A 17184-nucleotide genomic window follows, 5' to 3' on the forward strand; every position below is an offset into this window, starting at 1 on the left:
TTTCACCACTAGAAGAGGGCTGTCCATGACCAGCCTTGTTAGACTGTTGTCCCCCATGCTTAAAGCTCTTTGCTTTACCCTTTTCCTTGGCTGTAAATGCCTTTTCTCCACCACGGTTGCTGGATATGTTTGCTCTTGTTTGCTCTTCCTGCAAGAGTAAACCCACGAGCTCTTCAAAAGTGACGGGATCACCACCTCCTCTCATCGAGAGGTTGAGAGAGGTGTGAAAGCCCAAGTAGGAAGGCGGTAAAGAATGAAGAGTGTTGGTGACCATCTGTCTGTCTGGGATAACCTCATCAATGTTGAGCAATTGTTCCTGCAAATCTTTCACTTTGGTGAGATGATCTGCCATGGAGTCACCCTCATCCATAGAAAGAAGATCCAATTGCCTCTTCAAGTAGGCAACTCTTGCCTCGTTGCGTACCTGATACATTGCTTCCAATGTGTCCCATGCAAGCTTCGATGTCTTGCATGAACGAATGTGCGGAATAATAGTCCTTTTCACTGAAAGGGCTATCAATGACATGGCCTGTGCATCTCTAGAGTCCCATCTTTTCTGCTCTTGTGTGGGAGCAGGATCTACATCAGGAGCTCTTTGAGCACCTCCCCTTTGAGGCGTGGCTGGCTGAATGGTATGTGGGCGTGTGTCATCACCACACACGATGCCCCAAAGCCCTTTGGCTACCAGCAAATTACGGATCATAAAACTCCAGAGGGAGTAGTTAGATCCATCCAGTTTGTCCTCCTGGGTGAGCACACCAAATACATCTGTAGCATTCTGTGCCATGTCAACAAAGTATAACTGCAAGCAAACCAAGCACCAATGTGCACTGCCAGGCAACCAAATGTCCTGTGCAAATGTATGCCTGCAAACCAAAGCAAGTGTAAACCTGCACCAAATTGTCCAATTACACTCAATGTGTATACATACGCGACAAATCGCAGCTGTAATGCCCAATTACATGCTCCAATCAAAAAATCCCCAATTTTTATGCACTCCAATCGCTTCAATGTGCATCTAATTGGCCAATTTTCACAAAAGCCCCAAATTTCTGCAAATGTAAGAGCTCCAATTTGCCAATTTTGACCTCAATTTTGAAAACCCCCAAATTTTTGCAAATTAGAGAGGTTCAATTTGCTGATTTTGACCTCAATTTCAAAAACCCCCAAATTGCAGGCAAAGCAAAATGCCCAATTTTTTTTTCAATTTGTCCTGAAATTGATAAATTCCCCAAATTTCTTGAATCCTGCACCACCTGCAAATTCAAATCTTCCTGGCAAACCCTATTTTGTTTACTGAAACACAGGTACCTGGGCAGCAATGTTGCACAGCCGGGGAGACGTTGCAGGTGGAGATTCAAGGCTGCTGCGTGTATCTGTAGCCGGATGGAGACTGTGGAGTTGGGTGTTGATGGCAGGTAGACTATTCTGTCGACGGGCAGCAGCCAGGTGGAAGCGAGGCGAATGGCAGGTGAAGGAGTTGGAGTCGGACAAGAGGAGGCCAGCGCTGGAGTCAAGCGGGCGTTGAAGACGAGTCACTTGCGATGAGCTAGGCGAAGGCGGCGAACAAAGACCACGAGGCAGTCGCTGGGAGCGAACAGAGTTGATGATGCGCTGGCGTCGAACAAAGGCCACGGGGTAGCACGCACGGAGGCCGGAGCGGAACGGCAACGCGAACGGTAGTCGACGGCCGGAACTGGGCAGTCGAAACGGACGACGGTGACGGCAGGCGCGAACGGGCGTTGGGACGGCCAGCCTGCAGCCGTCGACGGAATGGGACGGCGATGCCTGTGCTGAGCGTCGACGGGCCTTGACTGGTGGCCCTGACGGGACCACGGCAGCCGTTGAGGGCTGTGACGGCGGTGGTGGACCGGATGACGCCGACGGTGCCCAGGTACGCTACGGAGCTGGGCGGCGCAGGTGGTGTGACGGAGCGGAGGGGGAGCCTGGGCGGCGGCGGGAGCAGGCGCCGGCTGGAGTTGGCGGAACCGCCCGCGAGCTGGGCGGAGGTGGTGGGCTCCCCACTAGTGCCGCCCGTATCTGGTGGCTGGACGGAGGAGCTCCGACGGAACTGGCGGACGGACGTCGACGGAAAAACACGGCGTCGACGGAAATTCGCAGTCGACGGAAAAACACAGCGTCAACGGAATTTTGCAGTTTTTTCTGCAGTTTCTGCACAGCCACCACTCCAGGGCCAGCTCCCAGCTCTGATACCAAATGTTGGGTGTTGGACTCACACACTCACACACACAAACCTGCACATTAGGGTTATGTGCAAGGTTGAGAAGCTCACACACAGAAATGAGAGAGAGAGAGAGAGAGAGAGAGCCAAAAGTGTTGTATCCACAAAATGCAAGTCAACCCTTGCATGTGTGCCACATCCATATAATATAGAAGTACAAAATATTATATGTTTGAGTGTCCTTTCACACTTGATGTCCAAGGGGAAAAACCACATGGGAAAAAGTGCCCTTGGTTAAGCCCTGTTCACACATAGCACTACCATAAGTGAGCATATGCCTACATAGGTAAAGCAAGCCTGTAGGACACTTCATTGATCTTCTGAATCACCTTGAAGGGTCCATAATAGCGAGGGGAAAGCTTAGAATATGATCCTTCTCGTCCTGGCCTCTTCCGAAGCCTAGCCTTCTCAAATTTCAGCAATACCCAATCACCTTCTTTGACTTCCATGTCCCTTCTATGCTTGTCAGCAACCATTTTATGCTTATCCTGAGATCTTGCAATGGCTGTCCGCACCTGACCAAAGGCAACATCCAAGTCACGAACATATTCATCAGCTGCAAATATCTCATCCTTTGTACGAAGGATGGGTGGCAATACCACTCTGCCATAAATAATCTCAAACGGAGCCTTTCCTGTGGAAGCATGGATCGTATTGTTGTAGGCAAACTCAACAAGTGGAAGATACTTCTCCCATGCACTCTTTTGATCTGCCACATAACATTTCAATAAATCCAACACGGCTGAATTTGCAACTTCACTTTGGCCATCCGTTTGGGGATGATAAGCTGATGAAAACTCAAGTTTAGTTCCCATATTATCAAACAAAGCCATCCAAAAGAGGCTTGTAGTCCTGGGATCTCTATCCCCAACAATGGATTTAGGCATACCATGATGCTTGAAAATATTAGCAAGAAAAAGCTTTACCATATGATCAGCTTTGATGGTTTTCTTGACGGGCAAGAAATGAGCTTGCTTGCTAAACCTGTCCACAATAGTCCAAATAGCATCATTCCCATGCTGGGATCTAGGCAAATCCATAATAAAATCCATCGTGATACTTTCCCAAGGTTGCGAGGGAATAGGCAAGGTTTTTGCCTGTCAAATTTCACCTTTTGGCAAGTAATACATGCACGCACATAAGCCTCAATGTCTTTACGCATGCTCGGCCAAAAGAAATACCTCTGAATCATGCGAGTAATAGGCATAATACCTCTATGACCAGCATATGGTGGAGCGTGACATTCGTCCATAACCTTTGGACGCAAATCCTTCACCACACATAGGCAATTATCCTTCATAAGATAACCCTCGTTGATAACATAAGAGGCATGTGAATGACCAGCCATCAAATCAATCCATATATGGCAAAAATCAGCATCCAAATGATACAAATCTCTCATAGCAGATAGATCTCCATGAGAGGCCACTGAGACTGCAGCAACATAAGGCCTCCTAGATAGTGCATCGGCCACCACATTTTTCTTTCCTGGAGTATGCACAATCTGAAAATGAAACATGGAAAGAAAGTTTGCCATTCTCATCTGCTTCTCTGAAAGCTTGGTTTGAGATAGAAAGTATCTCAAGCTTTGATGATCTGTCTTGACTACAAATTCAGCCCCAAGAAGGTAGTGTTTCCAAATCTTTAAGGCGTGAATTACAGCCAAGAGCTCTTTCTCATAGATATCCATATGAAGCTCAGCATCATGCAAACGACGGCTCTCGTATGCAACTGCATGCCCTTCTTGATTTAGGACAGCTCCTATGCAATCACCACAAGCATCACATTCAACCACGAATGACTTGTGCAAGTCAGGAACAATCAATACTGGACCACATATGATCGCATGCTTGAGCTGCAAGAAAGCATCCTGCTCCTTTGAAGTCCATTTGAAAGCAATTTTCTTCTTCGTGAGATCATGTAGAGGAGTGGCAATCATAGCAAAATGCCTTATGAAACGCCTGTAGTACGAACATAATCCGAGAAAACTACGTACTTGATGTACGTTTTGCAATTCGGGCCAATTCCGAATAGTCTCTATCTTTGCAGGATCCATTGTAACTCCATCCTTGAATACAATATGTCCCAGATAATGAATCTCTGAAAGGAAAAACTCACTTTTCTTGGCATTTACGAAAAGTTTATGCTTCCGCAACTCTTCGAACACTATGACCAAATGAGTTCTGTGTTCCTGCTCATTCTTGGAGAAAACCAAGATATCATCAAAGAAGACTCCTGTAAACTTGCGATGGGGTCGGAATATCCTATCCATCATACGATTAAAAGTAGCAGGAGCATTGGTGAGACCAAAAGGCATTACCAAGAATTCATATAATCCGAAGGCTATCCTATATGCAGTCTTATGGACATCTTGTGGCACCACGCGTATCTGGTGATAACCACTCTTCAAATCAAGTCTGCTAAAGCAAGCTGAGCCATCAAGCTTATCCAAGATATCATCAATACGTGGAATTGGGAATCTATTCTTGATGGTAAGCTTGTTCAAAGCTCTATAGTCTACACACATACGGAATGATCCGTCCTTCTTTTGAACCAGAAGCACAGGAGAGCAGTAAGGTGAGGAACTAGGCTGAACCAAACCTTTCTCTAAAAGCTCGTTTACCTGCTTCATAATTTCTTCTTGTTGTGCAACACTCACTCGGTATGCGGGTTTGTTAGGTGGAGAACTACCTGGCACAAGATCTATACGGTGATCTTCGGGCCTTTGGGGAGGTAATTCACCTGGCAACGAGTCAGCAAAACAGTCGTTGAATGCATTAAGAAAATTCAACCTATCATTAGACATAGCATCCACATTTTGATGATTTGGCACAAGACTATCACGAACAAAACCAAGTACGCTGAAAGACTCTTTTTCATTGCTTTATTAATTTGGATGTGTGATACAACTGGGATGGAATCCCCTTCTTTGCCAGCATCAATAAAATGCATGCGGCCTTTATGCATAAAAGAAATCATATTGGACTTGTAATCTTTGCGGAGCTCAAGCCTATGGTGCCACGGCTTGCCCAACAATACATCACATCCATTCAGTGGAGCAACTAAGAAATGCTCATTATCAAGGTAGCCCTGGATATGGATACGCAACTTCCCTATCAAAGGGGTAACCTGCACCTCTTTACCAATAAATGCAGCTTCGGCTTCAATCTAAGGTCCCATGTTTTCAACCTCAATACCCAATGCAGCTGCCATTTGCATAGAGATGAAATTGTCAGTTGCACAGTCATCAAACATGAAGAGTGCGGGCTGATCCTTGATTTGCCCCCAAGCCTTGCAAACCATTCGCTCTTTTGCATCATGACCTGTATTTCCTTGCACATCAGGAACTGCATGTACATTAGCTTTGGTGAGCTTATCCTCGTGCTTTGATTTGCGATCTGGGCATTGTCGGAACATGTGGTCTTTGCTACCACAAGAAAAGCATTTCCCATCCTTGGCATATTGCTCTCTTTGCTCCGGGGTTAATCCGAATTTGTTCTTTCTTGGGCCCTGTTCTTTAGATGTGTTATTTTCAGCTTTACCACCCTTGTAAGACTCCCGGAAGTTCTTTTTAGGTGGCTGTCCATCCTTTTGCTGATTTGGGACAGCCTTGTCCTTCCCCTTGGAACCTCCTTGATCCTGCTTAATCTTGAGCACCAATTGCTCCGTAGCAAGAGCGGAAGCTGTGAGCTGTTGCAACGTATGTTTCGGGTGCAATTCAATACCCGATCTATATGCTGGTTGCAATCTAGAACGAAACTTCCTCTTTCTTTCATCTTCAGTGATTTGCATGAAGGGAGTCACTTCCAGCAACACTTTCCAAAATTTGTTAACATACTGTTGCACACTTTCATTGTCTCTTTGTTCCAGCCTGTCCCACTTTTGAGTGAGAGTTTGCTCTGCATTGGGTGGCAAGAACTGAGCACAAAATCTATCCTTGAATTCCTTCCAAGTAGAAATGAGATCCTTGGTGATCTTTTCAGTGATCCACCAATGAGCAGCAGTCCCTTTCAAAAACATGCTAGCATAGTTGTTTCTCGTACGCGTACGAACCTATTCGTACGTACGAGTCGTACGGTACGATACCGTACGAATTCGTACGATATCGTACGGTACGAGTTAGGTTTTTTTTTTTCCCCCAAAAAAAATTTTTCCCTTGAAAAAAAATTTCCAAATGCTTAAAAAAAATAGAAACCCTGCTTTACGAAGATCCCAAATGCTCGCAATACTTCGCAACTTTCGTGTCCACTCAGTATTCCATATGGGGTTGTGGAGAGACCTAAAAAATCTGGCGAGGTAGACTGGTAGTGTACACTTGATTGGTAGGATGAGAGAATCTTGCTACATCACTTGGGGATCCCTGGTATAGGTAGGCTAGACAATTAGATTCTCAAGTTATGCACAAGGGAGAACATTTGGACATGGCCATTTTGATCTAGAGAGGAGTCCCTAAACTTATCACCCTAGATGCACTCCTCGTATTTGTGCAAGGACGGTCCCTTAGTCATAAACGCTACACTGGGAGACCTTTGGTATTGCATTACCCATCCAGGTTCTTTTTTGGAGACAATCGGGAGATCCAACCGGGAGAGACACATATCCATGTACTGGTTTCTTAAGCACTGTAGACTCCTCCCCTCCCAACCTTCCCTCACATTCAAGCTTGAAGCTCCATAGCTTGTAAGTGTAAAAAATAAAAACCGTATTTTATCGTACCGTATCCCAAAATTTCATATCGTACCGAATATTCCCGTACGGTATCGTACCGTACCGTATCGTATTTTCGTACCGTGACAACTATGCATGCTAGCATGGCGCACCTTTGACTTTTCTGTAAAGTCCTCATCGCTAAAAGCAATGTCGAACTGTGCCACAAATGCTAACACCTTAGAAGCATCATGTTCACCATGAAAGACATCAAATTTGACAGATTTATCACCTGCTTTGAATTCCTTGAGCTTCCTGGCATGAGGCTCATGGTCTTCTCTTTTTCTTTTCCCCTTATCCAACGGGGTAGCCCTATCTACATGGGCTCCATGGGCCATCATAGAAGCTTCATGGGGCACGGTGGCATGTGCTCCACGAACTCGAAACTCAGATGCATGTGACTTACCTGCATATGGCATTGTCTCTCCATGAGACAACTCAGAAGGCAAAATTTTTCTGGAAGTAGACCTGTCACCATGAGATACATGTCTGGCATGCATGTGACTTTCATGCCCTCCATGAGCACTGGCATACATATATCTATCAAGCTTTGTGCCTTGTGGAGAGGATGCATGTCGAGAGGTGACAGTCACCTCTTCCTTTTGCATAAAAGATTTCAGCCTTTGGGATGCGAGATCTCCATGCTTCAAACGAGGTGGATTTCTGAATTTCAGCTCTCCGTCATCCCCCTCTTTGATATCACCTTTGCGAAGGAGATAGGCAAGTGCCAACTCCCTTGGTTTCTTGCCCACTTCACGAGCCATTGATTCAAAAGTTACATCAACCATAGCATCAGCCTTCCTGGCTTCAATAGCACTTTGCAGATGTGGATCTTCATGCAAAAACTTTAACTCTTGCTCTTGAGCCTCCAAAAGTTTTCTCATATGTTCCATTTCAGCCCTCATAGCATTAGGCTCTTGTTCAAGCATAACTGTCTTTCCTGGAGACAGTTGACCCTTTGATTCACTATCAAGAACCCTTTCAAGGGGCTTGTGTCTTCCTCGCAGGGCATCAGACCCATGAGAGGCACTAGATGGACCCCTCGAATTTGGCACTTCCAAAGGGTTGCCTTGGCTGTCCATTGTGTTTTAAGTTTGCTAAAAGCGGGATGTTCAGTACACAAGTTCGTTTCCCCACTAGGAAGAGGGAAACAACCGTGCTCTGATACCAATGAAACCGATCCCGTCAAGTGGGAAAGACTCCGTTGGACACCCACACGCTTAATAGCACAACTTTAAAACCACAAATTTGAAATGGACAACTTAAAACAACTTGAAATTTAAATGAAATGAAATGGAAAGATGGACACCAGCACTGGGGCCGGAACGGGCCGACCCCCCCCTCAAAATATGATATATTTATTGGGAGTATTTAATAAATACAATGCTCCATGGGTTCCAAGAACCAGATAATGTCCATGTACATATGAAAACAGTACCAAACAAATATGCTCGAAGTCGAAACTTGATGTAGAAGCTCGAAGCGGAACGACCACTAGTGTGGTCCAATCTCTACGGTCCTGTGCTTTCACTGGACTCCGCGGAGAGCGCTCCACTGGTGTTCCGAGACCACGCACAAACAGGCGCTCTCGTACCAACGCCTGGCTCTCCCGATCTCAGCACCTTTGGACCGAGGTTCGCCAATATAGCTTGGACAACCCAGCACCGAACGGGTGTTGGCCGTAGAGGGATGAATCCCTTATCAGTTTTAAACATAAAATACTTTACTGGAATCTGAAATTCACTTACTTGTAGATGGTTGATAGAAAATCAATACTCGTGGTGTTTGTGTAGAATTTGAAGCCACCCAGGAGATATGAAGTCTTCTTGTAGCCGCCAATGGAAAAGAAGTACAACCTCGAGCAAATAGGCGATAGAAAAACTGCCTTGGGAGAAGTAAAGTCTCGCTGCAGGAACACAGCCACCCGTTGTATAGGAGAAGGTGGCTCAGCCTCAAGAGGTGTGGAAAAACAACCAGTATAAAGTTGCCTGGCTGCAAATGAACGCTCTGACTGCAAAGAGGAGATGGAGGTAGTGTAGGTGCCTGCAGTGGAAAAAGGTAACCTGCTGGAAGAGATGCGCAGGAGAGCACACAGGCGCCTACAAAGGCAGCTCCGTCTGCTGGCGGCAGTCTACTGGGGGCACCAAACGGCCTGCTGGTCCAGGAGGAATCGCCGGCTGCAGTACAGCCTGTAAGAACAAGAGGCGGTTGACTGCAGTTTGTATCGCCTATAGCGCAGGGAGAAGAGCCGCCAGTTCAAGGTGGGAGAGGCAACCGCCTGAGTGAATACAACCGCCCGCCGTTTTCGTGAAGATGGCGCCGTTTGTAAAACAACAAAAATTACAAAGAGATGATCGCCGGCATACCTTTGATGGAGGTGATGGCTTTCTTTTATTAAGGTTGGAGGAGGAGTAAAACTAGAGATTTCCCACATATGCATGTGGGGAGACTAGTGTGGGTAGGTGACCATGCCCACCCCCACACTCACTTAAAAGTGGGGCTCCCCACCTTGGCCCCTAAGTGGGTGCCCAAAGGGGGTGCCCACTTTTAAATAAATGTGAACACCTAACCTCATAAAATAAGAGGTTAGAGATAAAATAATAAAAACAACATGTGCAACATACTTACCACCTGTTCACATGCACCAAAACTCGTCAGAATACAGAGCAGACTTCACGACTCACTGGCAGGCGTCCCCACTCAATAAGTAACACGTCAAGCAGGCAAACACACAAATACATGTCATGCGAAAACAGTTTCAAACATGCAAAATATGTGTGCACGTGCAAATAGTAACATGGACATATCTCCCGTTCATGGAACAAGTACAAAATATCTGTCGGCACAAAACTGGCACGACATAAAATATAAAAACCTGGTCTTCCTATGGAGTGACAGTCCCATAGGTAAGACACAGTTCCAGGCACGAGTTTCCCTATGGTGTGAAAGTCCCATAGGCAAAACACGGCACGAATACTGGATCTTCCATGACGTGACAATCCCATGGGTCGAACACAGTCCAAGTCATACACGGGTGGCACTGGTCTGGCTCCCGTCCATACGACACCATCCTGCTAACACACGGGTGGCACCAGTCTGGCTCCCGTCCATGTCAGCAAAATACTGGCCTCTTCACACGAGACACTGGCCTGGCCTCAAGTGAACGAGACGCAAAAACTGGAGATGGACCAAATGGTCGGCCAATTGGTGACATCCATAAACCCATTTGGCTACATCATATGCCCATAAAGCTATCCATAAACCGATTTGGCTACATCATATGCCCATAAAGCTGTCTATAAGCCAATATGGCTGAGATACAACACCCCATGGCAATAGCAAGTGCGCAATGGCTTGGATACATACCCAAATTTTGTAGCAAGTGCCCATGGGCATAGTCACATAGAAACGTGTTTCTGGGCTGAGAAACTCTGAAACCCCCAAAACGGCCGAAACGCCAAAAACACATTTCAAAAACGGGGATTTTTTTCGTTTCTAAAAAAATTTTGGCCAAGCGTTTTTTTTTTTTATGTTGGGCCCTCTCTCTCTCTCAAACATCTTCTCTCTCTCTCTCTCTCTCTCTCTCTCTCTCTTACACGATTTGCAGTCACCTCTTCTTCTTCTTCTTCTTCTCTCTCCCCCAATTTCTCACAAATTCCCCAATATTCCCAATTCCCTAAATTCTCAATTGCCAAATTTCTCATAAATCCCCAATTTCTCACAATTGCCCAATTTCTCACGAGTCAATTCCACAACTCCCAATCACCCAATTGTGACCACAATTGCCTAAGCTTTTACCATATATTAAGTGCCTAGCTAGCACTAGGAAGGCCTACAAATAATTCTACAAACTACAAGTTCTAAACCATTTTATTGTATTTATATAGAAAAATTTACGAAACCTCCACGTTTCTTAGCCGAAAGATAAAATGTTTTGTCTCGAAACCTCAAAAACCCCGAAATGTTTCTCGTAACTATACCCATGAATTTCATATATAACCAATTAAAAGAACAAATGCCCAATGGCTGAAAATCATGATATAATGATCAAATACCCTTGCCTTCAAGTTTATTTCGCGATGGAAGTGTACCAAACAGCCCTCAACAGCCGGAACAGTTCATGGGAAGCCTTGCAAAGAGATACAAAGACAGCAGCCAACATTAGGACAGCTTGTAGTGGTGGTAGAGCACCATAACCTTACAATAGAGAACCACCAATAATTTGTGGAGGTGCTGCAAAATATCCTCTCTCTTCTACAGGCCGAGCAGAGATACAGCCGTGCTGCAGCCGCCGTCAGAATCTGTCCGTACAGCCATACAAAGACTGTACCATCTCACACCTGTGAAGCCCAATCCGGCCAATTTTGAAGGCAACTTTGAGGGCTGTTTTTGGACTGTCTTTGGACAATTTTTGGGAGCTCTTTGCCGGTCTTGGACTTGAGTTATCTTGCCAAAGTACAGTGGGAAATATCCCGTGTTTTTCAAAAGCTTTTATCTAAATAAAGAATATTCCTACAAGCGGCCGGCTGGTCCAGCTCAGTGCAGTGTTTTTGTATTGTATATGGTTTCTTCCGCTGTGTCTTCATGCTCTGTGTTTGGTATCTAAAATAAAGAAGAGTTTCCAAGATGGTAGAGACTAGTTTTGCAACAATAGAGCATGCTCAAATGAAGAGAGAGGGATCCAATGTATAGATTTGGGGCTCTCATTAGCCAGAATGGCAAGTAAAAGCTATAATGACAGTGGAGAGTTGAGGTGACAAGTGTGAGGCCACTTGTCTCTGTTTGATCCACTATCGTGCCACATGTAAGTGATGGTCCCCACCCAATGCCCATAAACTTCATCTCTAAAAATATCTCAGTCCATATAGCTTCTGTCAAACGTGCTTCGGCAAGTCCTCCCCTTTGCTTAGCTTATGGACGTAATGACACATACAGAAATTCCCATTGGGGGTTGTCCAAAAACAGTAACCCTTGTATTATAGCATAGCAGATTTGGAGAGCTAGATGCAGAGAGGCTATTAAGGGTGTCCAGATTTTTGAGTCTCAGTGCATTAGCACTATATGGGCTGATATCATCCATACTCTCATGGCTACTTGGGCTCGTATTCAGGGGTCCTCTCGTTCCACGCAGGCAAAGCGCATTGTATTTATGCGGGAGTAGGACCATGGCATTTTATTTTCCTCTAGTCCCAGAGGTCTTTCATGGCACCATGATGCTCCTCAATGGTTGAGATCACCTTAGATATTGGGGTGATTCTATTCTATTCCGGCTTATAGCCATGATGTTGTATGCTTTTTTTATACTTAATAAAAAATTAAGTATAAAAAAAGAATTATTACAACAAAAAGGTAGTTGATAGGGTATATGCACCACTAAAGATGGAAAGAATTAACACAATATCAACTGGCTGCAACTTGGACGAAAACTTCACAATGTGAAATTCGCATGTCTGCTAATATAGCATAAAGATATACCTAGATGAATCCAGGAACATGCCCAACTTCACATTATAAGAATGTGCAATTTATAACCTCATGGTAGTCATCCACAAGACAATAAACCATCAACTCCATCATGCATAGTATGGACTGGATACTATGACATCCCCACTAACGTCATCAGTGCCCAATAGTGGGTGTAGAACTTGGTATCAATATATGCTCCCACACACACACCCCACACGCGCGCGCACACAGAGGTACCATGCTTTACGTACCCGTACATCAAAAAAGTTATTTGATACCGACTCTTCAAACCCCTATTCATGTTTCTCGCACCCTTGTTCCTACCCCTCAACTTCTCCCAATTGCCTTGCTCCCTCAATTTTCCTTTTCAATGGACTCATAACGCACAAGGATCTATTTATATTTCAGCTTGTACTTGATTTCGACATTGATAGCTTCCTTATCTTCATACTTATTGTGTGTGATATTGATGATTTCAAATTTACACTAATGTCTCTGATCTATTTGTGCGCCTTAGGCATTTAACATTTCATGTCTATGAGTGTACAATCGATTGATATTTCAATTCTACCTATCCATTTCATGTTAGTTGTGACTGATTCGTGAATATGTTTTTAGCCAAATTTGTTAACCACATTCATACTTTTTTAACTCTCTACATAACTAAAGTACGTATCCTCATGTGCATCATACCATAGTCATACCATACACGTATCATCTCATACTGCATCTAGATATACCTGACCACCTTGTAGGTGCATTATAAACTCGTAAGTCATTTATAATATATATAGAATTATTTATATATGCAAATTGAAAAAGTGAACGTACTCAAAGTACTTATCCCGATGCATGCTTTGCGTACTTGTATGATACATGTACCACACCGCTCTGTACCTAAAGTACTCAACCACTATGCTTACAAATCTTCGGGAGCTCGACATACATGCTTTCCACTTGACACTTGAGCTCCAATGCCCATTTTTGTGTCCAAGAAACCATCTCGGGTGCCTAGAGCAAGCTTCAAGCCTTTGATCTTTTATACTAGATTATCCCCCATTCCCAAAGCTTGTACTTTCCAAATATTTAAACGCCCCGGAGTCCACCAGACTCCTTTCATACTAGGAAATGTCCGAGCTAGTGACACGCATGGGCCACTCTCTCTTCCAAGAGGTGTCCTAAGTGCACACGCCTCCTCCATCCTATGTGCCATATTCGCATCATCCTAGAGGAGTCCTAAGTGAGCAGGCCTACTCCATTCTACGTGCCAAGTGCCCCCAACCCAAAGCACGGAGAATCTCCACCACACAAAGACAGATCCATGAGATTCTCTGACAACATGACATGCCCTCACAATAGCCAATCTGCCATCAGAAGGCTTATAGAGTCATGTTTCAGTTTTCAGCTTTCACGTTCTTTTTTAGTTTTTCTATGGCACTATAAACCCATGGTATCATTGTACTATTCATGGTCTCATAGGCCCTTTGGGTCTTTTGTAGACATTAATAGATCTTTGTTTCTCTCGTACATACCAGCACCTTGTATTAGCAAAAAAATGAGAACATACGCTACATTCAAAATTTGTCAGATATTTTTTTTTCCTAGTAGGAAAGCAGCCAAACAAGTTGTTCCTTCACTAACATACAGCAAAACTATTAACCAGCATATAAAAAGTTTATGGCATGAAGGTTTGACAGAATTAGAATACATAAAAGCTCTCAACATAAGCATGTGTGCATGCGCGTGCATGCGTGCATGAGAGAGAGAGAGAGAGAGAGAGAGAGAGAAATGAAATGAAATGATATATTAACATCCTCAAAAAGCCAAAATGACCTATGAGAGAGAGAGAGAGAGAGAGAGAGAGAGAGAACCTCAAGCAGGTAACTGCACTCCAATCTTTCAGTTCCGGTCCCGAATTCCCCAGGTAGCTTATAGCGGAAAAACAATTGTTCACTAACAACACACCGAAATGTTTTCAGTCTATTATCAAATCCCGACTGTTGCAGATTCTCGTAAATGTTTGGATGCCACTTCTGTAGATAGCGCTGCACATATGGTAGTGCCCAATTCATAAGGTCCAAAAGTTGCTTGCTGCTTTGCGCACCATATACAATGGGCTCACGCTCTACTACCTTCAAGATTTACAGCAAACAAACCTTAAACAAGGAGAACGTAATACAGAAAAATGACATGATTCCAAGTTCATACACAGCTATATTAAATAGACTTTTCCCAGGTGGTCTCTGTCCATTGCCTTCAAGAACTTAGAAAACAACCAGGTGAGATGACTAGTTCTACGACAAGACTTGCTGCTTTGTGCGATTGGACATTTCTTTTATTCATATGATTAAAAACGTTGGAGCTCTTGGGGAGCTTGATGCATTATAAACGTGTAAAGGGTTGAAAAACTATTCAAAGATAGAAAGAAAGCAGGACACATCAAGCACTAGAGGCTTGGTAGAATTGAAAAATGCTGTACATTTTATCTAGCATTGGGATTGCAAGGATTCAAGATGAACAAACCCTAAAGGCTTGATAGGGTTGTGAAATGAGGGAAAGAGACAGTTTACTGAATACTAATTCAGCTCTGAGCTTATCTCATCTTACTCATGATGGTTCTATGCATGCTCTGCCTTGTAGACAGAAAGCAAGCCATTTCAAAAACAACTCAGTTTATGCCTCACAACGATATGGATATGCCCTGTAATCAGCTTCAAGAAGCTCAGTATTTTTGAACAATAGATCTTGAATTAGGATACCATATGCAATGTGCTAGGTAAAGTCATGGTAGTGTCCTTGGGCCAAATCCATGGAAACACATCGGAGTATTTGAATTCAGCCCAACTAGTCGCAGCCTACCTCAAAAGCTTTTTGGCAAGCCACCAAATGCTAGCCGTCCCTTTCATGTGCATTACAACATGACGCAACTTGGGCTTTTCTGTAAAGTCCCTGTCGGAAAATGCAATTTCAAAAAATAAATGAGCGCGCTTCGTTGGCATCAAACTCACCTGAATTTGATGTCCTTCTCACCGGATTTGAACGTCCTTTGTCGCTTCTTGTGATGAGTGTTACGTACCTCTACACTTATGGTAGCCTCGTGATTATGGGAAGAAATAAGAGGGAATGTCATATAGGGCAGGTTGATGTGATGAGGTAAAATCTTATGTCTGAAGGGGATCTTGTATGGAGAGTATCTGAGTGGTATGGGATGCTAGGATCTACTACATGCAAGGTTTCTAGATACATCTATATTTCTATTTGATGGATTTTTGGACTAAGAGGAAGCGCCAATTGATTTGAGGATTCAATAATAGGAAGGAATGAAGAAAGAGATTGTGGATTGCACATGATCGGAGAGAGTGTTATGTAGTTGCTTGGCATTTGCAACTATGATTGGGTCTGTGTTTGTGGGTAAAGTGGTTATGCCTTCTCAGATGCTGGGTGAAGCTTCTGTGCTTTGCAAAGATGGTTCAGAGTGATTTTGACGCGCGCGCATATATTTTGTAGAGATCCAAATTCACAGCAGGTTCGGCTACCATCGAAAATAGTAAGTTTCTCATATACACTTGTTCTCCCAAGAAGATTCAGTTCGTATGCCGAAAGAGATTGCTAGCAACCTTTGGGAATCTTTCGGAAGACTTGCAAGTTGAGGAGTGATGGATTGTACGGCACATATGGGCTATGTTCTAGTGGTATAGGATGCTAGGATGTATCATATGTGCGGGTTTGCAGGATTCCGTCGAGGAGCTTCTGATCGGATAGTTGTCTAGAACTCAAGATTCTTGGATGCGTAGTTCATGGGGTGAGTGCACTAGCGTCTGAGATGGCAGATGTCCAATTCATTAGCCACACCTTTGATGTAGTAGATGTATGGTTTATGGACCATGCCTCTGACATGGCAAATATCGAGATTATCAATTTTTATTATGGTTGTTATTCAGGGCTGTGTGGCAGCCTGCAGGCTATTGATTGATGGGGTTATTCTAGATCAACCTGGTTCCAGTAGAGTGTTGATGTTAGCAAATTTCGCTTGCATCTTGATCACCTTGACCTTCACATAGTCACACACTCCGACCGAGGTAGGTTCCTATTTATGATAATTGTTCTCAATCTGTCAGGCAATAGGGAGGATAAATTAGTTCTCATGGAACATTGCACATGTTAAGCACACCACTCAGAGATCAATTGATTGGTCAAGATTTGCCTATGATAATACTGACAAGGCTATGTTTAGTATGGGTGTCATTCCAAGTTTTCCTTGAGAACTAGGACTTGAAGATGTAGTTCTAGAAGCAAATAACCTTGGAAGAATTGACCTACTATAACCAATTCCACAGTTGGGCATTTGGCAAAGTATATGGTACAGGAGAAGAGTTATATCACGGGTGTTCTAGTTTGAGCACAGTCTTGATAGGAACACTTTCACAAGTCAATTATGATGAGAGTTTCAAATATCTGATAGTTCTATGGTTCTCACGGATGAAAGGTTTCTTTTTAAAAAATATTACTTGGGTAACGAGAAATTACCCAATCCTGATAGCATAGGTAATTTGATTGTCATGACAATTGTCTCTATGTCAGATTATCCGATTCCTCGGGAGTTGGATTGAGGGATTTTTGTGTTCCTCATGAATCTCATTCAAGTTGATCAGTCTTTAGTTCCACTTAGATAGTTGTTGGAACAGTAACCGCAAATTTAGTCAATTCCTATCGTAAAGTTATGAGTGGAAAGAGCAGACATGGTGAACCAAATTATGGAGTCAGTTGTA

At 43.9% G+C, this 17184-nt stretch overlaps 1 protein-coding gene across 3 annotated transcripts in view; it reads right to left on the bottom strand.

The window, feature by feature from the left end:
* Positions 1–17184, bottom strand: part of LOC147633643 (protein NO VEIN-like) — a 105487-nt gene that overhangs the window by 18889 nt on the left and 69414 nt on the right. For all 3 annotated transcript variants that reach the window (XM_086806796.1, XM_086806795.1, XM_086806793.1), the window contains one exon: positions 14287–14547. In XM_086806796.1, coding sequence (XP_086662922.1) covers positions 14287–14547 — 261 coding nt within the window. The remainder of the gene's footprint in view (positions 1–14286; positions 14548–17184) is intronic.

The sequence above is a fragment of the Cibotium barometz genome, chromosome 12, assembly GCF_041138505.1.
Source record: "Cibotium barometz isolate CiBa-2024 chromosome 12, ASM4113850v1, whole genome shotgun sequence".
NCBI classification, from domain to species: domain Eukaryota; kingdom Viridiplantae; phylum Streptophyta; class Polypodiopsida; order Cyatheales; family Cibotiaceae; genus Cibotium; species Cibotium barometz.